Source organism: Falco rusticolus, chromosome 10 (assembly GCF_015220075.1).
Source record: "Falco rusticolus isolate bFalRus1 chromosome 10, bFalRus1.pri, whole genome shotgun sequence".
In the NCBI taxonomy this organism is placed as follows: domain Eukaryota; kingdom Metazoa; phylum Chordata; class Aves; order Falconiformes; family Falconidae; genus Falco; species Falco rusticolus.
Window position 1 is genome coordinate 15354483 of NC_051196.1, and position 26551 is coordinate 15381033.

General features: G+C 39.4%; 1 protein-coding gene across 4 annotated transcripts in view; it reads right to left on the reverse strand.

The window, feature by feature from the left end:
* The window catches only part of ANO5 (anoctamin 5), a 62498-nt gene that overhangs the window by 28627 nt on the left and 7320 nt on the right, over nucleotides 1–26551 (reverse strand). The window contains exons 2-5 of one of the 4 annotated variants that reach the window (XM_037403377.1): nucleotides 21902–21946; nucleotides 19091–19161; nucleotides 12381–12428; nucleotides 5190–5303 (exon numbers count right to left, since the gene is read on the reverse strand). In XM_037403377.1, the coding sequence (XP_037259274.1) occupies nucleotides 5190–5303; nucleotides 12381–12428; nucleotides 19091–19161; nucleotides 21902–21946 (278 nt within the window). The remainder of the gene's footprint in view (nucleotides 1–5189; nucleotides 5304–12380; nucleotides 12429–19090; nucleotides 19162–21901; nucleotides 21947–26551) is intronic. The other 3 variants (XM_037403379.1, XM_037403378.1, XM_037403380.1) reach the window with 3 other exon arrangements.

A 26551-nucleotide genomic window follows, 5' to 3' on the forward strand; every position in this document is an offset into this window, starting at 1 on the left:
TTGCATAAACTACTTGGATAAATGAATACAGACTGAAGAGTAGCTTTCAGGGCCCTTAAATCTACGTTAAGATGTATTGATATATTTTCCTGTGTTAACAGCCTTGCATTTTTACCTGTCACATCTGATTTTCTAAACGTTATTAGATATTAAATTAGATGCTGGCCTAAATAAACTTGCAAATGTGATAATCCCTGAGTTCTAGCACATGCTGGGGGCAGATGCAATCCCATGCACTATTTTTTAATTCACCCATTCCACAAACCTGCCTACAAACACACCACAGCACTCGTTTGCAGACCTGCTCGTCTAATAGAGAACAATACAATTAAAAGGTGATTTGTGATTACATTTGAAAGTGCTACATGAAAGCTGAAATTCAAGCCTCGTATCCAAAGCTACGTGCTATTCTGGATTACATTTTCTCCAAAGAAAGCATACTGGCACGTGTTCTTTCCCCAGCAAACACTGGAGGGAGCCAAGTGAGTCAGCTCAAAGGGTTCTGTGCCCTGCTCCTCCTCTAGCTGTGCAGCTTAATAACAGACAGAGCCAAAGGGTCAGGCCTCATCTTACTTATCTTTCCTTACTATAGACTTGGTGTGATAAATCGCAGTGCTCTAATACAAATTACGCTCATTTTCCCACCTTGCTCTCTTCCCATAAACCACCTTCTCTGAAACCATGAGAACGCACTGTACTTTCTAGTCACTTAAACCAACCATTTTAAAAAGGAAATCAATGTACCCCCCTTTCCCTGCCAAATACTGGATACCTTCGTGATGCCAACAAAGGCTTAAAATGGACAAAACGTACCCTTAGAGCAGTACTGTTTGTTTCTTGGTAGGGTTTTGGTTTTTTTTTTTTTTTTTAAATATGTACTTGTAAGAAATTCAGCTTACTGTCCAAACCTAAAAGGCTAGACCTGGTGCATAAATTTGTGACACCACCGTAAATGCCACTATGCAGTCACAGAAGGAAGCGGGAAGCAACCTAAGTAATCACATTAGTGAAGACCAGTAATAGCAGCCTAATGCCCTTCCTCGCATTTTAAGTACAGTTCTTAAGCCTCTCCAAAGCACCTGCACAAGGGTGAAACCGTATTTTCCAAGGCCGCTGTGGCCTGTACAGGGAAGAGGCCAGCAGAGCATTCACCTCTGCAAACACTACTGTGGATATCCCACACACCTTTACAGAGTAACTTTACTGTCTGTGTATGCTTGGCTGTAACAAACCATCCTGATAAGATTAACAAAGCCAGATCCAAAGTCCAGCGGTACTAACATGCCCAATGCAGATGCAACACTGCATAATTAGGTACCGAAGACAGACAACTGATAAAAACCTGTTCCTTGATAACAATGTAATTAGTGCTAGTGACAACATTCCATAAACAGGAGAATAAAATAATTTTAAGTTTAGAACATACTATTCCTGAAACTAACTCTTCCTCCTCGCTTTTCCCCTTCCTTTAGGAAGGGAGCGCCAAGCTTACAAAAACCTTTTACATATCAAGATACTTGAGCTGCTTCTAACTACAGTCACGCGTAGGATATTGGGAAACAAATATGGCCTTTAGGAATAATGCCATGGTACTTCAAAGCATAAAGAACTCTGCTGTACCCTAAGAAAACACAACTCACTTCACAGAACTAACATAGCTGGGCTCAGTTTGAGCTCAGGTTGCTCACACAGCTTCCTAGCAAGAACATTCCAGGTGAGATGAAGCCTGTGTAGATAATGCCTCTTGTGCTCTCACCTGGCTGCAACCACAAGAGCGGGCAGCTGATGAGACAAATGAGATGAACTGCCCTAACTGCAGCACCACAGGGACTGCCCACATGCCCTCCACTTTGGAGGAGATGCCAAACACCTGCCTTCTGCACATACCAGCCAGGCTGCTGTAAAGCACCATGCAGAGGTGCCCAGTTCGGATCAAGCCCAGTTTTCAGCTGCTCCTGCAGGGCTGGGGACACAGCTTCTCACAGTCAGCAGCCTAACTGCCTGCAGCAGGAGCAACAAGCATCTGGTTTTTTTGTTGCCCCTGGCTCCCTAATATTGGGCTATCTGGTGCCTGTTAGAAAGCAGAAGTTTCTGTCTCAGCTGATGAGAAGTGGGAAAGGGCTAGATAAAATTTCTTTCTGTACCTCCATGACCCACTAGGGTCAGGGGGACTTTGCTTCCAGTAAACACAGGAACAAGTTACTTTGCACAGAGAACCCAGAGTCCTAATGCTCTGGAGTTTCTTTTGAAGAAATACACTTATGGACAAATGAAGATCATGCCCTGATAATACTCGAGTAATTTGTTTGGTATTTTTAAAAATTGTTATTTATTTTCCCATGTTCACATGTATTTCACATGTGGGTAAAATACTTCCACTTGTCTGCTAGACGCTTAGAGGAAAAATGTAAAGAGACTTGGAGGAAGAAATGTGAAGTATTGTCTCACAAAAATATAATCCTCATTTTTTTTTGGAGAGACTTTGTGGTTAGGATTCATTGATGCAGCTTAGAGAAGGCAAGTTCAAAACAGTGTTTTAAGCTGGAAAGCTTCTGGAGAACATCAAAGAAGTTAATGCATTTGTTCTGCATGAAGCTAAGGGGGAGAATATGAACAGACCATCCTTTCATCTGTATCAGGGCTATATTGAAACACAGAAAGAAGTTATTCATCCCTTTCTTAGGATGCAGAATAAAGCCGTTTCCTTGAGACAAGAAAACAAAACCCTCTGTCACAACTGTTGATCTCTTCCTATGAACGTTTCTATTCCTGGCTGTTTCATTTCGCTGTGTCATCGTACTACAGTGAAAGAAATTCATGTTTCCTGCCTGTGATGACTGTACAGCAGCAAGGACAGTATGCCAGATGAATTCCAAAAGCTGCAGTGCATCAGTATTTAAATCTTGTTCCCACAGACAACCACACGGTACTTCTATGCTAAGAAGTCTGTGTTAATTTATGGGTGTATTCTTTGTACAATACAGGGCAAATTTCATTTTCTTAACAGATTCCTCAGCAACCGTGTGAAAACTGATGTGCTGTAACATTGACATCTTCCCCCCCCCGTCCGTTCTGAGATGGCAGAACCAACCTACAGGGCCACAGACCAAACGCCTCCTTCCAGTGGGCCATTAACTCTTTGGTGAGTAACAGACATATACGGAATCGAATCTCACAAAACTTGATGCAGAGGTTCTAGCCTTTTGCAAGACACGGATGTTTCTTCCTAAGTGCATTTTTACCTCAAAGAGAACCTACAATATTAGCTACTAACTCTTGGGTTCTTCCTGACATGAATCCTTCAGCCAATAATGACACCCAGGTACATGGCCTCTGGCCTGGCAGAGATTCCTGCTACCCCCTAATGACCCATAACACCATGAGAAGAAAATCACTGCACACAATGCAAATGAGTGACTAGACTGAACATCTGGTTCATTTTCCTTCCACTGGAAAGATTACCTAAATAGTCTCCATTTCTTTTCTCATGTTGTTCAATTATGACTAATGGAAAAGTTTATTTTAAGATTTGCTTTCACATATTTTGCATGGCTATCGTTCTTCTCTCTGCAGTGACTGCTCTCTTCTTTTTTACATGCATTTTGCTTTATGGGAGAAGAAGAAACCTAGCTAGGATTACAATCTGATGAAGAGTCAGTGTGTGTTTGAAAACGCATGCCTTGACATAAACTTCTGGTACCATAGCTATAATATAACCCCTGTCTCCCAAGTAAGGCCAGCTGAGCAAAGCTGACCATGAGATACTTAAGCTGGGAAAAGCACCAAACAGAGAAAATGAGAGATTATGGCTTTTTTAAGGTAACACGAGTAAGATGCAGGGGCTGTGTTCTACACTGGATCACACTTGGATGCAAGTACAGGCAGCATGTCCTGCACGAACACAGTGTTTCCTTCATAAAGGAAGGAAAGCAGTAAGCAATTTTTTTGAACAGCCCAATCTTGCAGGTTTTGTTTAAAGGAAAGTTTTAATTACGAAACACTTTAATATGACAAGATATAGATAAGCGTTCTTTACTTCACAAACCTTTAGTTTTGATCTGTTTTTGCCATAAGCCTCAGTATAGTTAATTTCTTCAGATATCCTTATCTTTCAGAATAATATAATTACATACGAATGACATTTTTTAGATCTCTCAATTTTATTTTTTTATTATGAACAAAGTTTGGAGATACATATTGGAGAGACTAGTTGGCAATATAACCTCTCCTGGCTCAGAAAAAAAGGCAGCAAATAAAGAGAAAACAAACTAATTACAATCACTACAACTCTGCATTTTTTTTAATATTGTGTTTTATATAAAGTTTGTTGGTCTTGTCTGCATCTCATAGTACTGGATTTCTCTGAATAGCTTGAATTTACATGTTAGTCATGTAGGACCTCAAATGGCAGTGCGAGCAAGGAACAAGTACATGTCATTTACTGATTCCATCTGACCTACTGTAGCCATTCAGGCAATCGGGTCTTGCTGGGAAGTTCAGGGATGATCTCTAACCAGCATTTTAGACAAAGCTTGTACTTTGTGCTCTGTTACATAGGAGGTCTCTTATCACAGCCACTTTAAATATCCTTCTAAAAGAATGAATACACATGTGCAGAGAGCAAGTCAACCACATGGAAAAGGCTCAGAGGATACGCTGTGTTTGTTTTAATCAGAGTATATATTTAATGAAAAGTTTTAAAAGGAAAACAGCATGGATTCTTGGATCCAAAAATCTACTTCTGCTCTAAATGAAGTCAAAGGATGGGGGTGGGGGGTAAGTTATTCTTAAGTCTCATTTGGATAATGCTGTGTTTATTTAGAAGAAACATTCCTTTAAGAGTATTTACAGATATCCCCCCCAAAGCCACAGCTAACTATAAGACTGTTAAACGAAGAAAGCAAAATCATTTCAATTACTTTGCATTGATTGTGTAATATACTGACCAACCCTAAGTAATGGAGAGTGATCAATACAGTAAACAAAGCCCCAAAAATGTAATAAAATTGGGTCACAATGTACAACAGCAAATAACACAGAGATTTCAGTACATGGAATGGCTTTTCACACAGCTATAAAATTTTTAGCAGAGTCCTACTCCAGCTGAGTGTAGTGATTTGAAAGGCTTTGTAACTGATACACAAGTTAAATAGACAAGAATTAAGAGCACCTCAAAAAGACAAACTTACCAACTTCTTTTCCCAGTCCTTATTAAGATCATCCACATAGGAGAGAACAAAATCAATTCTCCTAACACCATCCCTGAAGAAAATAGAATCTTTGCTTTGATGTCTTTTATCAATCTGTGGAAGATACAGGCACATGATTAAAAAGACCCAAGTATTGCTGCTGTTCTAGAATTTAACAGAAGACAAAGAAGTTTCCCCAAACTGCCTCAGTTCTTCGGTTTCTTCATAGCTGAAGTTATAACTTGGGCAAGTTCTCGTAAGGGCTGTATCCATTTACAATAACTTCAAAATTAACTGCTTATATCCACAAACACAATATGTAAATAACTGGTACACGATGAACAAATATGTTAGCGTAGCATACCTGTGAACAATGCTGCCATTTATTCTTTCACAGTCTTTACAGTGCGTCATAAATCATCAAGACAAGCATTAGTTTACAGCATGATTTTTTTCTGCAGTTAGTCAGAACACCACTCTACACAAAAGCCTGCTAAGGCACAGTTCATCGACTCAAAGCAGGTAGCATGCATTTTCTGCTCCATAACAAGATTCACTAAACCAACCGCACAGAGGAATATGTCTCAGCAATGTCCACATACGAAAATAGCACACAAACAATACAGGGGTACTGGGGAAAAGAAAAAACAAACCAAAAAATACTAATAAAAGGTATCAATGCAACAGAGTTATTAGTATTCCAGTTGATCTTTTAAAGGTCATATTTTTATTTATCAGCATGCCAGAATGTCATAGTAACAACGTTCATTTTTTTCACTGATTAGGCTACAACAAGTAAACAAATATAAGACTATTACTTCACCCTCCTGCAGAAGTTAACATAATATGGTAATATTGTTTATTAACAGCTCAGTATTCAGCTCTACCAAATTGTTTACAAGACTAGAGGATCATACAGCAAAGTGCTCCCCACAGAAGCTAACACTCTGGTCTAAATTTAACTCCGTGCTAAGGAAGGCTGGTGTTGGCTTTTTTAACCACACCCATCAGCAAAAGTGTATTTGTATAGGACTGAATTAGGTGTCCATTGTATTAAGAGTAGAAACAGTAAGAACAGTCATTCAGAGGGTTATGTCTCTGTCTTCTCCCACTTAATGCAAGAACGCACATGAAAAAGTTCTCGGCGAAAGCACAGAATATTTATCACTGTGAACCTTGCTCCCAGTTAACAAAAGGCATCACACAGTGAAGCATGTTATTACTGCAGCCATCCAAGCCACTTGCAATATCATTCATCACCGTTTTACCCTGAGACGTCGCTTCAGGAACAGATTGTATCTCCTTCCGCTCTGCTGAAATAATCAACAAGTAGTTAGCAAGCCCACCGGTCCTCTCCAAGAGCCAAACAGACTGCTTCCAGCACACACCCCCAGGCAAGAAATCCACCTCCTTCAAAAAGCCAGGAAAAGCCTCCAACAATTACAAAAACACAATCACCCACAAACTTCATGACTATAATGTCTTTTTTATTAAAGGCATAGCTGTCCGGGCATACATTTTGATAATAAACTCGGGTGTTTAAAAATGACTCCTATAATACTAATTGCTGTCACTTGGATACTTCAGCAGATTTGAAAAAAACACAAGAAAGTTCCTTTGAATATAATGCAAAGGCAACAAACAAGCACTGGCTTATGAGTAGCGCACATGTTTGTTATGCTCATGTTAGACCTAAGGGGACACAGAAAGATGCATGGCAACCACATCATTCCAGAGCTGACAAAATTACGAGCAGTAATAGCCACAGTTTCCAGCACGTGTCTATCTTCAAAGAGGTTCAAATTTAAAAAGAAAAAAAAATAATTGAAAATCTCTATTGTTCCATAGTGTTGCACAACTTTATGCATCTTCACTAGAGACACTGGTAACGGCTGAAACCAGACAGCAGCCTACTTGGACCATCCATGCACTGTGGAGAACTCCTGTGCTTCTGAAGCTATCCTACAAATCAAAGTAACACAAAAAAGATAAAAGAAATTATTTCCTTAAAATGCTGCAATCCTCTCTTCGCCTTTCCTCTTTGACATTTCTGTTGTATTTTCTGTTGGTTTTCTTCTTGAGAAATACTTAGAGCAGACCAATTAGACTAGACTACTTTGTAAGACTGAAATCAGGACAGTTCCCTCAGAAAATGTTTTTGCTATCAAATGCGGTACATAATGATGCAAGACTTAAGAGGCTCAAAAAAATCAGGGAATCCAACAGAAGAAGCAAAGAGTATTTTCCTATTCTATTACAAGCTTACAGGGGGTTGTGGTTTGTATTTTTTTTTAATATGATTGTGACTACAAGCGAACTGCAACTGTTAAGATAACAATTTAATGAAATTAACATAGTGCATAGAACCACACCGACATCTACACAGCATCTACAGTACTGCAATTATTTGACTTTACAGTAAGTGAACCCTAAAGCGCATTCTAACAACTTACAATATTGGGAATCTGCCTAAAAAGAGACCACCACAACCACTAATTGAAAAAGACAGAGACTGTGTAAGCACAGATGTTGTCTTAGTGAGCTAGGAAAATCCATATACAGAAAGCAAAGAACTTTTTTAAGAAAATCAATAAATAACATTTACTTCAAAAAAAGCTCCTGCCAAAGGAGTGTCCCAAATTCTTTGCATAGCACAGTTATAATTAGATTATTCATACAATTGAAGTAATACTTTATCTTTACTGCCATCAAAGTTTGCTCATTTTCTAGGACTTATCGGAATGTTGCTCAGTCTTTAGAGGTCTGACTATCAATTTAAGATACAGTAGTCATCTATGTCGGATTATTCATCATGGATAGCAACAGGCCTACTTATTAAATCCATAAATTATTCCTTTCCATTTTGCTGCAATTGGAATTTCAAGAACAAGATCAGTCTTGCACCATCATGCATTTCTGTGCGTACATGTGCACCGACAGGTTTAAAATACATAAAGTGTTAGTAATTTGCATTGGTTGCATCACTGAATCATAAAACACTACGGATATAGCACATTTTATTTCTTAACAGCTCTTTCCAGAACTGTATTCAAATGAATTAAACTTAAGACAACATGCAATTATTAAATGAAGTCACACCTCATCAGAGCAGCTGTTTTGTGATACGTACCTTCTGAAATACAAGTAACTAATCTAAAGCTTCTGAATAATTGAGTAAAATCCAATAAGGAATTAAAGGAGAGATGGCACCCCAAGGCATACGGTGAAAACTCAAATGGCAACAGCCACAAGCTGCAACAAGGGCAATTCCTACTGGATGTGAGGGTGCGGTTGAACAGGAACTGGTACAACAGGTTGCCCAGAGAGACTTACATAATATGCACCCTCAGAGATCACACAGCTCCACCAAGCAAGGCCCTAACTGAGCAACCTGGTCTAAGTTCAAAGTCAGCCTTGCCTTGAGGAGGAGACTGGCCAAGGAAACCTCCAGAGGTCCCTTCCAACCCAACTCACTGCATGGTTCTATGAAATGGTGTTACTGCAAGCCTCCAGCATGCACCAGCACTTCCTAAGAGCTGAATAAATCCACCGGCTACAAAGGAAACCTACAAAACCTGCTTGTTCAAAACCAACTACTACCCTCCTGTTGTAAGTTTCTGGTTTTAATAGTCTAATCATTTCTATAAGAACTAAGCGACTTCATAGCCTGCGGACAGATGTGCTGACTGAACGCTGTAATGGTCTATCACCAAGAGCTGAATTTTCACATGGTTACAGAAGTGCAAACTTACTGGATTTGTATGAAATTACATCAATATTTGGGCTCAGGTGGCTAAAAAGTCCAATAGCCTCCTGGCTGGTAGCCGGACTGGCATGGCCAGCTGGGCTGGGGCAGTGCCTGTCCCCCTGCGCTGGGCACTGGGGCGGCCGCCCCTTGAGCCCTGGGCTCAGCTCTGGGCCCCTCGTGGCAGAGGAACACAGAGGGGCTGGAGCGTGTCCAGAGAGGGAGAACAAAGCTGGGGAAGGGGCTGGGGGTCAGGGGGGAACCTGATGGCTCCTGACAGCTGCCTGGCGGGGCTGGGGGGCGGGGGGGCAGTCTCTGCTCCCAGGGAACAAGGCATAGGGCAAGAGGAAATAGCCTCAAGTTGTGCTGGGGAGGTTTAGATTGGATATTAGGAAAAATGTCTTCACTGAGAGGGTGGTCAAGCACCAGAACAGGTTGCTCAATGAAGTGGCAGAATCACCAGTCCCAGAAGTGTTCTAAAAACATGTGTCTGTGGTGCTCAGAGACATGCTTTGGCCTACTTGGCAGTCCTGGGTAAACAATTGGACTTTGTGATCTTAAATATCTTTTCCAACCTAGGTAGATTTCTAGTTACCTCAAAATTAACAGCTTCTCTCTAGACATCCAGCAGAGGCCAGGGTAGTGGACCATGTCCAACCCAACAACACTCCCCGTACCTAGACCTGTAATCCTCATGTTAGACATGAACTAAAGCCCTGCAGGAGGAAATCCCGACTCAAACAGGACACGTTACAGGAAAGATCAAGATGTCACTAGGGAAAGAAACAATGCACAGCTCAAGACAACGTAAAGCTAAACGAGCCCATTTTCAGTTCTGCCTAGACTAAGTTGGGTAAAGCGTGGAAGTGCTGGCTGGTGATCACACGCTACATTTAAATCCATCAAAACTCTCCCATGCTGTTAAATACATGGGTGACTCAGGCATCCCTCTCCATGGCCAAAGCAAACAAGTCAGTCACCACGAACAGGAGAGGGGAAAGCAAGCTGCTGGATGTGGCATCGACCACTAAACACTAACTGAAAGTGCTTCAGAGAAACGACTTAGGATTGAAGCTGAGGGACCAAGTCTGTGGTAAGCATTTCTGTGGCCTTGCTCCCCCACCAAAGCACACAGACAGCTGACCTCAGCCAGTACCGTCAGCCAGCCCTCGGTGGTCTAACGATATCACAGTACTTAGAAGCAAATATATTTTGCAGATTATACCTGAATGATTTAAGCCAGTATATTTTCACAGGACAGGGGGATTTCTATTTCTGGTTACCCACCTAACAGGAAATTTATGTTCTTACAGGCCACAGAGCGCAGCCCTCTCCTTGTAGGCAACAGAGCTTCCTCCAAATACACCTTACTGCTATGTATCCTAGCACTCTCCAAGTCCATACTTCAAAGACAGAGGAACTTGGCTTAGAGCAATAGTTTTCAGATGAATAATCAGTCAGAAAAACACAAGTTGCTTCGGGGCCTACATTCAGAAACACCCTTGCCAAATTCAATTCCCCGGACCTTGAGGTTTCACAAGTGTCCAGCTTCACAGAGCTGGGACTGCAGGTTCACACCTCCGCAGCCTTCCCTTTCTGCTTTTTGTACCTCAGAGTGGGAAGGTGGTTTTGAAACCCAGTACATGCGCTTCATTAGAGTTACAGCACAGTGAAGACCTCTGGCTGTGACCAACATGTATGGTGAGAAGTACATTAATAATATGATCCCCATTAGCACATCTACATGTTGTATCACCACAGTCCTACATTCCCAGACAAGAAAACTGCTTGAAATTAAAAAAAAAAAAAATTGCAACATTTTACTTAGAAGATACGGTTTGCAAACCAAGTATTTATTTTATTTACAGCTTACCTCTGATAATCATACAGATATTTTTTTTTTAATCACAGACAATGTAAAAAAAGCTAACTACATTACAAAGCAATTAGTTAATTTACAAATTAACAATCCACTGCAGAAGAGTTTTCACAATACAGAAAAGGACAAAAATACAAAGGTTGGAAAGCTGAATCAAAATACAGTAAGTCTCCATAAATGAAAGGGTAGGAAACATTCAATGGCTTAAAACAAAATTATCACCCTCACTTTGATCCCCAGTTTGCACAGAGTATTTACATGCCCCCCCCTTTTCACGGAGTTAAATGTGCCTACAGCTGTAGGAAAAAAACATGCCAATTTAAGTGATGCTATGCTTAAATGTAACTGTTTGGTACAAATTTCCCAAAGCAAAAAGCTCCTGGAAATTAATTTATACAACATATGCAAATATATAGGCACTTTACTGAAAAATAAGAAGGCAAGCTCCTGGCTTATGCACCATAAACTCAGCTCCCATTATATCAGAAATCCCCTTTGCGTGAAATTCTCTTCAAAATTCATCCTTGGAGGAATCCATGCAACTGAAGCGCTTCCTAAAGAAGTGTATTACCACCACACAACCCAATTCCCAATTATGCTTCATGCAGGCTACAAAGTTGCATACAAAACTATAAACTTTACCATTCAAACAAACACAAAACACCACATATTTCTTGTAGCTAAACCTTGCAAGCTGCGTTTTGCACCTTTACCACACTCGTGTTCCAGTTTTGAACCACATTAAAATCGGAAAGCTTGAAAACATGCATTTCAAAGCAGTTTAAGACACCAAGATATTTGCACTCAAATTTAAATGCACAGAAAAAGCCTCTCTGGATAAAAGAACACATTAAACAAGAATAGAACAAAGAAAAATTAAAAGTATGCTAAGAGAGCATATGTGTTAATGTAAGACACCAGAGCTTAATGTAAGCAAGCAGACAGTTTTAATATACCTCAGCATGTACTTCTTCAGTTATCTTGAACTTTTTAAATTTTTCTCTCCATAAAAGAATAATGGCTATTTTAAGTTTTCTGATATATTAGACAATTAATACAATTATCTTGTCTGAAAATTTCACTAAGTGGATATTTTGAGCATTTCCTTATTACTTACTACAATAAGAAAAAAAGGCAACACATTTCAAAATCTGTCAATGTTTGTTTCTTGCTATTTAAAACTTTTTAAAGTATCATGCTGACTCACAGAGCCTCCCACATTACCATGATAAAAGAATCCCACGTTTGTTAATAACGCCACAGTCAGAATATATCCTATAGCCCACCAAACCAAAACAATGATAAAAAAAGCAAACTTTCCAGTTTTCTCCACCAATCTTTTCAATTTTGTCTATTATCCTTTTTATTTGAGTTTATCATTTAAGCCATCACGAGGAACAAACGCAAAAACCACATATGTTTTTATAAGTAGAAAAAAACGATTTGTTTTGGAAGGATGGCATCCTTGAAACTGGAAAATTTTCTGGTGAGGGACTTTTTGGCATAGGGTAATAGAAGACGCCACACAAATTCATGCAAGGAAGCATGAATATTGCTCACTGCTTACCACTTGATGCTCAGGGATGAGTAAAGTAGTCTCAGTGCTGTTTAGGCCCTGCCAGTGTCATCACGGGAAAAACATAACCTTGTTAGCAATGATGCAAAGGATGCTTTAAAATAAAAGGCTATTTCAGAAGAAACAGTGTAGCTTTTGGTTTAAGCTGCTGAAAAACTATTCTGAGTGATAGCTGGATTTTCAGTCTAATAACTCAAAGTTTAAACAAACCTGTATTTCCTCAGCTGAGCTGGGTCTGTAGCCTGTACCACTGACTTTTACATGGCCCATATCAATTTTTAAATGTTAATAACAACTTTTGATAAGAGCTGTACAGTATTCCTCAGCATTTTCATTATTAAAAAAGTAAAGTCTAAATAACTTGGCACAGATCAGCATTTACAAGCTTATGAAGAACAACTTCTAACAGTACTTTTTTTAATATCAAAGAGAGAACACATACATAGCATAGACAGCTGCACTTGCATTCCGAACAAATGTGACTCCCTATATTTCACTATTTTTCCAATACAAACTGAAGTTATACTATGTGCACTGAACAAAACCAAATGCAAACAGACAAATCATTAATCTCATTGTGTAGGCAAGGCAAATTGGTATCAGAAATTGTAGTAGTTATGCCTAATGAGACTAGCGAGAGCTTCCCAGCTTCCAGTCTTGATCCATGCCTGGTGAGGCCCTACTCCGATTTTAATTGCACAAGATCTGGGGGTGCTCATTATCTTCCTGCATGTGGGCCTGGACGGTGCTGCAGGTCCTCTGGCCAGACTCCACACAGGGATGACAGGAACACCAACAGCAGGGGACTCTGCTATCCTAGACAAACATGTCCATATGCTATCTGGGGTCCTGGCCCACACCTGTGGGATTGCATGAGCAAGGGATTTGGGGACCAGGCTTCACTATTGGAATGAACAACGGTTTGCAATACTTAAGATCTTTTGCACTAATTCTGTTAGCCAGTAGTTTCTCACACTCCTTTTATTTTGCTTCTGAAAACAAATGACGGGTTTAAAACAGCACAAACAAATCGTGCAAGCACGTTACAGAAATATGACAGCTCTCTATGATTAAATTAATTTTCAAAAGAAGCAGAATATAAACTTCATTTCATTACTCAATCTTTATTTGTTGGTTTAGAGCTGTAATACTTCAAAAAGTATATTCTTAAAATCCACTTTTCATGAAGTACTGTCTGTGATTTTTTTAAAATTACAACTGAATATTTTTCACTTTTACTACAATTTTATTTGAGACAACCCACTGAGGTCCATTCCTACAATTTCGTCAAAGAAACATGCTATTTTAGTTCCTGTTTACGTTGCAAGTAATACATACACGCATCTTGATGTTCTTTCTTAATGCTGCCTCTCTGAGTGTTTGCTTACCAAAGTAAGATTAAAATGTCCTTTTCAGAACTCAGTCAAATAAGCACATAAAAAATGATCTGGTTTTTTGCAAGGAACCCACATGAGAAATGATGTAAATATAAATAGCTGCACTCTGCTCTTAACCCTGAGATAGTCTGAACTGGGTTTAGAAGCCTAATCCTCATGTCACTGAATGCTACTGGAAAAAACTGTACTGTTTTAAAGAACTAAGGGCTGAGACACTTAAGCAGAAAGTTTTTCTCCAATTATACACTGAAAACATCTGCCTTGTACTGTACAAATCTTACATCAATGAGAAGTGCAGCCTTGCTTTTCATTGCCACCGTACAGCTCCTGACCTCTCCACTGCACACCTGCCCCCTCATCCAAGCTGGTGCCCTTACACCTGCTTTTCTTCCACCTCTCTACCCTGTACTACTCCTACCTCCTCCACAATTAAATGTAAATATGGGGTTTAACCTCCCACTGGTCCTCATATGCTGCCTGCACTGTTTCACTCGGAGATAAAATACAAGTAATTTTAGTGAAACATTAAACTGTGAGATGAAGGCACATCTAGCAGAGTCCTTGGTACATTCCCATGCATTTTGTGAAATGCTTTCCTGTTACTCTAGGGAACTTCTGCTCTCAGTACAACTGCCTGAAATTAGCTCAAGTCACAGGGGTAAGTAAGGGTAACTATTGTAATTTTGGCCATCAAACCTTCTCCTGCACATGTGAGGTTTAACAGCTCTGGTAGAGAGACACCACTTTTTCATTACGTGCTGTGCATAGATTTTGCCATAAAGGGGCTCCAGTCTTGTTTGGGGTGGTCATACATTATCAAGAGCTAACCAGTGTTTTCACGAACACTCGAACAGTCCAACTGTGATGAGTTCAAAGCCAAAACCAACGAAGGCTGGCAGCAGTGGAAGCAGTGTTGTATGCGTCATTCATACTTTGGAATCCCCTCTGGTAACTCTTTGATGCACTCTCTCCCCAAGAGATCCCTCAGATTGTTTTGTAGTTACGCTTCTTTGAAGTCTTTTTGTATTTCCATCTAGATTTTGGAACTGATTTGGTCCGTCTTCACAATACTAATAACAGTGTTACATTTCTCTCTCCCTGAAAACCCACAGAACTGAGAAATGAACAAGCAAGGAAAGGAAACTTACACTATGATGGTGTTTCTTCAGAAAAAAAACAACAAACCAATTAATTTCTAACACCTGCAGCACCTGCTGCTCTCCAAAAAAACCAAACAACAAACCCCTAAGTGTAAATATCCCCGATTGTGGTAAAATGCATTTCTTTTAATACATTTTATCAAGCTCTGTCAATTTACTTCTGCTAACCTGGCTTAAATACAGACAGCTTGTTCTCAGGTTTTCTCACTGTCAAGTTACAATATAGAAAATGCTGATAAAGAGGAATTTTCAGTGAGCATATTTCACTGGTGTGAAATTCGCAAGAAAGGTGAAAATTTAGTATTTAACTGCAAAATTAATTCCTACCGTCTGACAGCTAGAATAGGGCACAACCCTGCAGCTTTACTCACAGTAGTGCAGCCATCTGCCTTTTATGAGGGTGAGAAACTAAGGGTATACATATGTACAAAGCAAACATTTTAAGTTACTTGGTAATTCTTAACTGAAATAGCAGACAGACAAATAGTCCTCTGTATATCTAAGAGGTGTAAACTACCAACTAGTGACATTCTTCCACAAAACACGTACTACTTCTACAGTTATCCCACTTCAACAGTCTACAATGTTACTACCAGGAAATTTAATATGGATTCTATATTTTAAACTTTTCTTCAGATCTTGAATAATTTAACTGATCTCCTTTCCTCTTAAGAATGTGAACTCTTGTCAGTGGGCCTCATCCTCATTTGCTTTAGAACTGGAACAACTGACTGAATAGAGATGCACCATGCTATCAGAACAGAATTGTGCCATTACATATTCTTCTAGCACTCTCCGCATAAATATAAAGCACAGAGGAAAAACAGATTCTCAGGTTTTATTTAATTTATTTTCCAATTTGCTTGAAAAGACTTTCAGAGGCATTTATGTATTTCTTCAAACAGGAACTCCACTAAGATTGATTCAGGTAGATTCTACATGGAGGCTCAATTAGGACAGTTGCCAATCCCTAACAAAGTGACCGTCTGTGAATTACTGATTTAATTTGAAGCTGCTATGAAGCAGCACCTATTTAGAAACATCCTTCTCATAGCCTTTTTTTCCCCTCTCCAGTAATGCTGTTTGCTGAAAGTATCTCCTTGTCTCCCTGCATGACAAAGCATCTAGAAACGATTCATGCTGTAAGGCTTGTAATAAGAAAAGCTGTCAAACTCCAAGTGATCTTTGTCCTTGTGGGAAATTAAAAGAAGAGGAAAACTAAGGGGACTCAACAAGCAGTACATAAAATAAAGAAAAAAACACAGGGTAAAACAGGCAAGAAACAGTGGATTAGAGCACAAATGCAAAATCATGGAGGAGGAGCAAATGCACCATTGATGGCAGACTCAATCGCTTCACGAGTCCTGAACTTCACCTGACTTTTGCATACATGTTGGCAGGCTTCACTACAGATTGGTTTTCACCTTTTTTTTTGTTTGTTTTATTTGCATCATTCCTTATGTCCAAGTCACAGACTCCTTTACATATCACAAAAGAAAAAAACTAAAAACCCACTGAAATTTGGATAGGTAATGTTTTCCACTTTCTGTATTTACGTCTAGATTTCGATTGTTCCTTCCTCTGTTGCTACATCAGTGATACGGCCTTCACTTTTTCTCGCTACTGCTGAAAAGAAGCATATTGCTATTGCATGTTATGCTGCTTTTCTGTAAAGAAAAAAACCACAAAAAAGCCAGCCTAAGCATAATGAAGTTGTGACCTGAGTGTACATTCATTTAACTCTTTCCCAATGGTCCTTGTACAAATGAATTCCAACTTTGCTTTAAAATTACTTGTCTTAAATAGTTTTAAGAATTCCAAGTGCTCATTATTTTCCAGCTACAGAAACAAAGTTAAGTACATTGCTAAGTAACAAGAAAATTACCAACCTATCACAGGAATGAAATCATAAAATGAGGGAAATGTGCTATGTGACAAAACAAGAACAAAGCACGTTGACCTGAGCTCAGAAGGGTCTTGGTGAAAGTAGGAGAAACCATGGCTTGTTTTTCAAGCTAGGACAGATGACCCTTGTCAATTCCTTTGGGAACACATCAAGGATGACAAAAGGCAGCCTAGCAAAGAGCTGAGGGAAAAGGAATTCTTCCAGTTCATAGAAAACTGAAGTCGTGACAACACACGAAGATAAAGGATTAGCACTTTAAGAAGAAAAAAAAACACACACCCCCAGGGCTATCTTACTGTTGGAATGAATTAATGGAAAAACTTGAAAGATAAACTTAACCTGAATATCTAGGACATTAATCATCAAGAAGTAAGCCCGTCACAGCTGACAAGAATGTGAAACTGGGCAAAAAGATTAAGAGTAATTCTGTAACTTTGTGTCTGCCTAATGCATAGAAAGCAAAAATCAGATAAATGAGACTGTATTTTCCTGTGCTTTGCATTATCTTACCCTAGGTCCCCTAATACAAACTTAAACGTAAGCAACCATCAGATAACCATTGATCTGGAGAAACAAACTAAAGCCAAATAAGCCACCTCTTCTAAGAAAGAGAGGGGAAAAAAAATAAGAAAATCAAAGCGTCAAGTCAACTACAGACTAATACTGCCAATATGACAATACTGTGTGATATTTAAGAACAAAAATTATGTAAGGAACATGTGTAAGTAGAAAATGAGAAAAGGCAGCATGAAGTTACCAGTGAGAGATTTTTGTGGGTAACCAAATATATTTTTCATAAGGAGACTACCCCCTCTCAGACAATGAAGTGCTGAAGATCAAAGCTGCCTTTCCCACCCCATCATGAACCCTTCACCCTTCAAGCAAAAGTTCAAATCTACATATACGACACGTGCATTGCACCCTTTCTCCCACGTTTCCTGCCTTTTCCTAAGTTCTAAGTCATGAAATGAAGTCTATCAAGCTTTGGTGAAATAGGTCGTCTACATCCACTTGGACATGCCCTAAAGGAACTCAGAATAAGCTCCAAACTCTGGTACTTATCATGGTATGATGATTCATATGCTGTAATTGGTGATCACATCTATTCAGGGTTCACAGAAGTATTTGATATGGCTGTTCATTGAAAATTTTCCTGGAGAAAAAGATTACTACTACTGCCACAACAGACTCAGAAAGTAGCTGGTTAAGCATACTAACAATTTTTAAGGTGGAACTGGAAGATTTATGAAGACGTTACACGATATGGTTACATGTGCTGACAGAGTAAAGATGTGTGTAATCTAGGAAGCACTTCTGAGTGCTTCACATGACCATCTCCAAAATTGCCTCTTCAGAGGTAGGTGAGGACAAGCTTTGCTCTTAAGCAGTTCAGTAGAACAGCTACAGTTTTTCAATACTCAATTCAATAGACATCTTTCTGATGAGTGCTTGTGGCCTGTATCAGACTACTTCAGAGCAACTCTTTCTTTTCCTATCTAAAACTCTGTCTTCCCCTAAGCATATAATAACCATAATAAAGAAATCAGATATTAAAAAAATAAAATACAAATTTCAAGAATGCGTATTTTCAGTGCTCTTTAAATCTGGTTCTTAACGGAGTAATAACCACACCCACCACTATTAAGATATCGTGTGCTGTATATAGTAAGCAATGAGGTACTGTGAAAAAACAAATAGCTGATGATGCTCTTTGTATTGCTCATGTTGCAAGGAAGAGGTATTCTTAAAACACAAATCTTCACCTGTTTTGTCATAAATCTTGCTGCACTGTCAAAAAGTTACTAGAGCAGAGGAAAGCATGAGTGCCTTGATTTCCCTATCAAGCCAGCAATATAATACACAGCATAAAATAAATTGTTGGGTCCATGCAGAAGCATTATGTTTCTCCAATTGCCAAAACAATAAATGATCGTGTGATTCTCATTTCAAGACTGATACTGGAAACACTGTTAAACCCATACTGTTTTCTACTACTACTGCGGTGTACTACTAACACTGGTAAGTTTCTTGTAAGACTCAGAGAGTATTGCTGTTATATTCATGGTTTTGCTCCTTCAAAACACTAGGGGAAGAAAATGTTTACATGGATAAAAAAGGAGGTATAAGGCAATCTCAAAAACCAAAATACTGTTTTTTAAACTAATTCTCTCTTTCCAAACCACTGTTCCTCTTTCCTCCTTCCACTAATATGTTAACGCCATCGGTACTGTACCTTACCTCAGAGCTGCTTGGGACTTCTGATCCTGAAGTTGAAATAGTTTCACATAGAGGTCCATTGCATTCTTCCCCTAAGGGACATAGAAAGAAAGACAGATTCACATAAATACATTCCGTATTTTAAAATATTATTGTATCTGAAAACAATGTGAACCTTGAAGGCACGGAACCATCAACAAGCAAAAGCAAAAGCTGGTAAATAATGCTCAGCTACAGAAAATCTTCAAAAATGGCACTTTGAAGGGAAAAAAAGGGCTGTGAGATAACATACTCAGTCTGTACTACCTAGTTGTAACCTTGCAGTCACAGAAACACATTCTTAACAGTGACAAACAAAAATTTGTCAGCATCACATATCTTTCTTGTCTCAAGTGTCTGCTAGGTTACTGTCTGCGAGGGTCTCACACCTAGAGCTTTGCTGCCTCAGCTGTAAAAGTTTAATTATCTCTGAGGTTGCTTGCTAGAAATTGAAGAAATTAAATTAGTTTCTGTGTTGCTAAGGGATTAATGATGCATAACCTCAAGATTACAGATGCTCACATACCAGAGATATGACAACAGGATCCAAAATAGCAGTATCTTAAAATTACCAAGCTTCTTGATCTTTTTTTTAAAAAAAAAGAAATCCCACAAAACCATCCCACCTTCATTTTAACAACAGCATTCTACTCCAGCATGACTTTCCCACAAATATAGTCAGTTCACCAAGGGCACTTACTTAAATGTTAACATTACAGGGAAATATCACAGAGATTATCTTCAGATCCCTCAATCATACTGAGACATTGGCGGGGTTTGTGGCTCTGAACTTACTCTGTCACCAGTTTCCTCAAGAGAGCAATTCAGAGCCCATAAGCTAGGCTCCTGCTCCAAGAACTTTTTGTAAACAACCAACCCTCTGCTGATCAGACAGACTGGTTTAAATCGGGCATCTCAGTAACTCTACCACCAATGGAAAAAAAGTGGTTTTAAAAACAGCTCATCACAGTCTAGAGCACGCATCTAACAATGGTGCCATTTTCTTCCAACAAAACTATTCATCATACTCCCTTCTCCATCAAGGAAGTGCTGCTGTGTCCAGCTTAGACTGGGCAGACGGACTAGCACATTTTAGACTGGACTGCTGTTAAGACAACTGCAATATGATTATTCCTACCAATGAAACAAACCTACTCTTTTTTTCCTTTTTTTGGTAACCTGTAAATATTTCATGTCAAAATTGCATCCAGGCAGGATATAAACTGGTTCTTGAAACATCTGTAATAAGCTACTTAACTAGAGCTTGAGAACATTTCATTTCCTATAATTTCTTTGTCTAAGTTCACTTATAGAAAATGGTATCTGTAATTTATAAGTGTACATATGATATTATGATAAACTGGGCAATGTTATATAATGGTATAAAATATAAAATGAATTTTCTAAATGCTAAGACATTTTCAAATGTTACGTGCCATCCTGCTAAAACAAACTATGCCTGCAAAATCTATATTAGTAGATAGAAATTGAACACTGAAATTCTACTTTATGCACTCGTAGAAAGGTGCTTCCATATTTTGATACAAGTGTAGAGACCAACATTAAATCACCTCTAAAAAGCTGGCATGTAAGTAACTAACTTGGGATAATTCTTCCTACCCAAATGCATCATAAATGCTGCAGGTACTACACCGTAAGGGAGAACACTAAACACAGGAAAGCTTTACAGGAACAGCTTCAGCACAGAACTGAATTCAGTTCACATGCCAACGCAGCAAAAGTGTTTGAGATGCACAAGAAACAAACGACACACAATAGCAGAGTATCCTAGTAAGAACACTTAAGTCTTGACTCCAAAAACAACAGCTATCTAAATATTCAGATGAAATTACATGAGAAACTGTTTCTGCAAGGACAGAGAGGCTCTGTCTCCATACAGGGCTGGCTCTAAGCTTACGCAAACTCAGTAGCTGCCCAGGACAGCAGACCGCTGCCTGATGAAAGAAAGGCAGCATCACCATCCCGCTCTGCTGCCTGCTCTGCCTGCAGCCCTGGGGAGCAGGTGGCTGTTGCAGCTTTGGCCAAAGGTAGCAAGCCCAGGGCCCAGGAGCATAAAGCCCAAATGTTCCGTCACACAGCCTTCCGTGGCACAAGCAGCCTGGCACCTTTTGCCTGGAGCAGTAACTTTCAATTTGCCTATGCTGCTGAGAGGACTTGAACCAATTCTGTGGCCTACAACAGCCGCCTTGGTGTTTGATTTTTCTGGATTGTCCTCTCTGTACTTGCAAAAGCTTAACCTCAGGGACAAGCACAATTCAGAGTTCTGCATTTAAAATTTTCTTCTAGTACCATAGCTGATTACTTATTGAACTAGGGGAAGGAAATTCTTTCGGTATCTCTGAGGATCCAGGGGAATAAAACTGAAGAACCCTAGAGAAGCACAAAAGATGACAAAGAGAATGAAAAACATATTAACCAAGAAGTACCACATACTTAATACATTCACTCCCTGAAAACACACAAACAGGTTCCTGAGCAGGAACAGCGCAAGAAATGCACATCCAAGTCCTGCAGGAAGGCGTGAAGGAGCCACAACCCACAACTGCAACAAACACCAGGAAAGGAGATGCCCAATTAATTCTTAACGAAGAGAGCTGCCCGCGGATAGCTAAGAACTGACTTGCACATCACATTGCAAAAAGCCTGGCTCATATGTGATACCAATGACTCATATGAACCTAAGTCTAATTTCCAAGAGGCTCTCAGCAGAGAAAAAAAGGACACAGGATGCACACAAAAGGGAGGAAGGCATAACACTGGCAAGTACGATACCTTCTGACTGCGATGGCTTGAACTTGGTGAGAATCACAATGTCATCTTTAAAAGGAAAAAAACACTTCAGTAAAAAACAGAAGTAATATCCACTTCTAACATGAACTTATTTAATAATTCCCCTCTATTCTTTACAATACAGCCACTGTACGCAGCAAAAGAGTAAGCCCTGGAAACCAGAGACTGTGACCTAGACAGAAAGCACAGAGCAGGTTCCTCTCAAAACACCAACATTCACCTTTTTGTCTGGGCACCTTATTTGACACCACAAAGATCTACTTTGCCATATCAGCGGCAGAGAGACCCGTAGTTTCTGCTAGCCAAGAGAACACCTTTAAAATTCTTCAAGAAATTACAACTTACCTAAAGATGGAGGTAAAACAACATTCTGATAAAACCAACGTATTTAAGGCAATGGTTTTGTTCTTCAATACTAGATGCTCTACTGTATGTACAGATGTAGAAACATCTGCACACCAAGAAGAATGAATGAGAACATCTAATAAATATAAGTGGCCCTACAATACAAAATTCATTTGCACAAACTGCTGTCAGCCCTTGCAAATGTTTTATTCAAAATTAACTCCAGAACAACACTGTGACCATCAAAACTCATTGTTTCAGACATACGATTTTAATGGTTATTCAAATCATTGGCCTTTCATGGGCAGGCACATACCCTAGCTGAAAGAAATTCCTCTTTCCTAACGTAAATATAATCTCCAACAGCCTTACAGTTCTGTACACAGCTATTTGTAACTCCTTAAAAAGGTGTGTCTTGGGGTTTGTATATTATTGGAAAGAAGTGAGCTTAACACCGCCTATAATTTTGTGGTATTAACATCTGCTGTCCCAAACTACACCCTGCCACAGGGCAATCTATTTACAAACTTTTGGTATGCCACCCCTAAGAATTACAGACTATTTCAATTACAGACCAGGATGATCAAATTGATAGTAATCCTAACAGTTCATAAAAATCAACACTCAAAACTGAAGACTGCAAAATGTAATTATGACTGATTTTGCCTCTTAAAATACAAGTAGTTTATCCCACAAAAAAGGTCATTCTATTAGTGCAATCTTATGATTTCTGCAACCAGCATGAAAAATGGCTTTTTGTGTAATGAAATGATTAGTCACTCTACAATAGTTTTAACGCTGTCCACAGTGCCTGAATCACTTTCTTTTTCTACACGGCAAAACTAATGATTTAACTAAAAGATGAAAGGAATTTAACTCCACATCTGGACCCATTGGTTAAAGAAGCACTTCAATACGATGAATATTTCAGGAATCAAAAAAACGTCTTTCAAAAGTTTCTTATTCATTCCATAATGAAAAATCCCAACCCTTAGTGGTCTAGACACCAACATGTTCAGTATTTTTCAAAGATGCTACCATATCTGCCGTTTACAGAACCGCCATGCAAGCTGTTCACATATGACTGGCCGTCACATATTTAAACTCGGATAGATGGGTTGGAGACCATATGCATGACCTAGTGACCAATTCTCTTCGATGCCTACCATGGTAATACAGACTTCATAAAACTAAAAACAGACATTGCCTGCAAGTAAAGCAGCACTGCAAAATACCTTGTTTATTTTGACAGCTGCTGTTTTAATTTAATTGTCAATGATCTCGTAAAACACAAGTCAATGTATTCAGTCCTGTCACAAAAAAAGTAATGACGCCTTTGTAAATCAAGGTCCTCCGTAGCCCATTTTCCAATAGCTGGGCAAGGTAAGCAGCACAGCTCGATGACACCACAGGACTAGTGACACATCCCCCTGCACCAAACACAAGCCGCACATTCTCTGAGAGACACACAGCCTGACACAGGCCATGTCCTGCTCATGACAGCTGTGCCTCAGCTAGGCAAATACAAGGTGCAAATACAAGCCCAGCCACAGGACTGCTCACTTGACTTCATTAGTAGTGCACGTTGTGGAATGGTTTTTGGCTTCTAGCACTCTCCCGGACAGAGCAGAAACACACTCTGGCAGACACCACAGGCCAGGTGCTGGTCTTCAAAACAGTATGGAGAAGTCTGCCCTGCTTGGGAAAGAAGGGAGTTTAGCCATATGGACATGGCTGGACCATGCTACTTGTCCTCCAAGGACAATGAAAAAAATCTTTGGTCTTTTTCATTACTAGCACAAGCACAGCCAGGGATAATCGAGCATCTTAAACCATACCTAACCTGCAATTTCCCTGGAAGATAATGAACTCTGTCACTTCAGCATCCTCAGTAAGCTGGGATCTGCTGGCAGATGGGAAGAAGAAAGCTTGGCCGATGACACCACACTCAAGGTACAGCTAGGCATGGAGCAGCTGGCGTGCTGCAGTCTGGCACTGTGCAGAGCCACTCCACATCAGGAAACAGCAACAGAAAGCAGCTCAGTTTTCCTTTCTTTCAACTGCTGTCACCCTGATTCAGCTGCACCAAGCAGAGCTCTTTGCTAGCTGCATTACTACCAGTAAAAATGTTAATATATTAGAGGCTTCTAAAGCCAAGTGGCAACTAAATAGACATTTTTAGGGATCAAAATGTTCATTTTGCTACTAAAACTAGAAAATCACCTGCACTTGCACACTTTAAAGACCTCTGACAGAGCTATTCCAAAGGCCAAGTCAGAACCAGGACTCTCAGGCAGCTGTTGATAAACTGTTTATTGTTTAGCTGCAATAAGACAGTATTACTATGGGTCCTGCTATTATTTCTCAGCATTGTTTCCAAACTACTGCTTCCATTTATTTCCACCATTTTCTTAGACACAGTAACAGCATCCTTTTCAGCCAACAAAACCAAGCAGGTAGAAAGAGCTTCCAGAACTGTCATACTGTTCTGCATATGTCTGACACCTTTGATGTATCAGTTTATACACATACATATCCCCAGAGGAAAAAGCTGATGGTCCAGGTAAAATGAAAAAAAAAAATAAAACCAAAAACCAAACACAAAACAAAAAACCACAACAAACAAAAGCCACCCAAACCAAAACCCCTGAAACTTACATTGCAGTTGTTATGAGGCAGCTACTTTGTACTATAAAGAAAATTCCTAATATTCATTCTTACCAAGTAACGAAAGAAAATTTTATTCCTACATGTCTTGATGTTACCATCATAATTAAGCTCTGCCATTATTCAATAACCTCTCCTGTCTGACAAAAAAATCAATTTAAAACATGATTATTTATCACTAAATCAATGTGCTATTTACAGGACTGTATTCTTTGCTCCTAGAAGATCACCATGGGATTACTGTTGTGGGATCGACTCTGACCTATTTCCACCTTGATAAGGAGTCTGATTTTGCCCTGAGTCACTAACAAAAACGCAGACTGAACAAAGGCCTCTCCAGAATAAGGTCACTCGTTCCAAGTAAACGCCATAATGACTGTATTCACCAGTTCCATACCTAATAAAAACATACCTTTAAAATGACATATTAACCAATTTATGTGTATGTCGACCGTAACCTCCCAGAGCTGGGTGACTGAGTTACCATGGGGAACTGAGGACCCACCTAGTATGCTGGCTCCTGAGCAAGTAAAATAAGTATTATTACTTCACCTGGCATCGTCTGAAGAGTAGTAACTGTGCTGCTGAGCCAAAGATTCAGTCTCAAGATTATCCTTGAAGTGGTGGTTTATGCACACTCAGACATGCTCCTAAAAATTTAGAACTATTTCTTAACAATGAAAACATTAAAAGTTTCAGTAAATCCAATAAAATTTATTGGGAACATGTTAAAAGAATGTTATTATTCCTTTAATAAAAAATATTAATTCAAGTATAGGCTGTTTCATGGACATATTAATTCTCAGCATATGTTTAATTTTTTAAAAAGCGATTCCGCAGAACAAATATTTATTAACAGGTAGGAAGTAAAAGAAATAACCCTGTTATATAGACATAAATATATACAGATGAGAAATCTGCTCCTAACAAGAAGAAAATCTCATTTAGCATTTGGAAAACACATTAAGTCCTCAGTTCTGTTCTCTATTATAGTAAATGGATATTTAAAATCACAGCTTGAGGTCTACCCTCAGCTGCCTTGCTTCTGAAGAACCATAAACCTCCCCTTTCAATTAAAAGCACTGGGCTAAAAAAAGGGGGGGGAGGGGCAGCAAAGAACTGTGTAAATCTGGTTTTAGCAAAAAAACACAAGCATAGTGTTGTAACACAGAACCTGAATGACATTTTAACGTGGGTAAGGCGATAACCACTACCATATTGCATGTACCAGCACAGACAATACTTAAAGCATGCTATGAGCACTGAAGCTGACACTTACACCTTTCAGGTACCATCATTTTACAGACCACTTCACAGAAACTGATTAACAGGTTCAAACACAACTGAAAAAAGAAACCCAGCCCAGTGATAGCTGGGAAAGACAGGTATTTTTAAAATCGTGTAGCATTTACATGCATTTAAGTAAGGGGGAACAGGATGGCAAATAAACCTCTGAAGAGCAGGGTGGTAACATGCCAGACTGTGGAAGTCCCAACAACTCATGAAGCACTATGGCTGTGTTTGTTTGCACTTAAGACCATTTATACGTGCAGGGCCAGGTTTCATAGCACTATCTGACCGATGATGCAAACAGCTCAGGCAATGCACATACATGTGGCG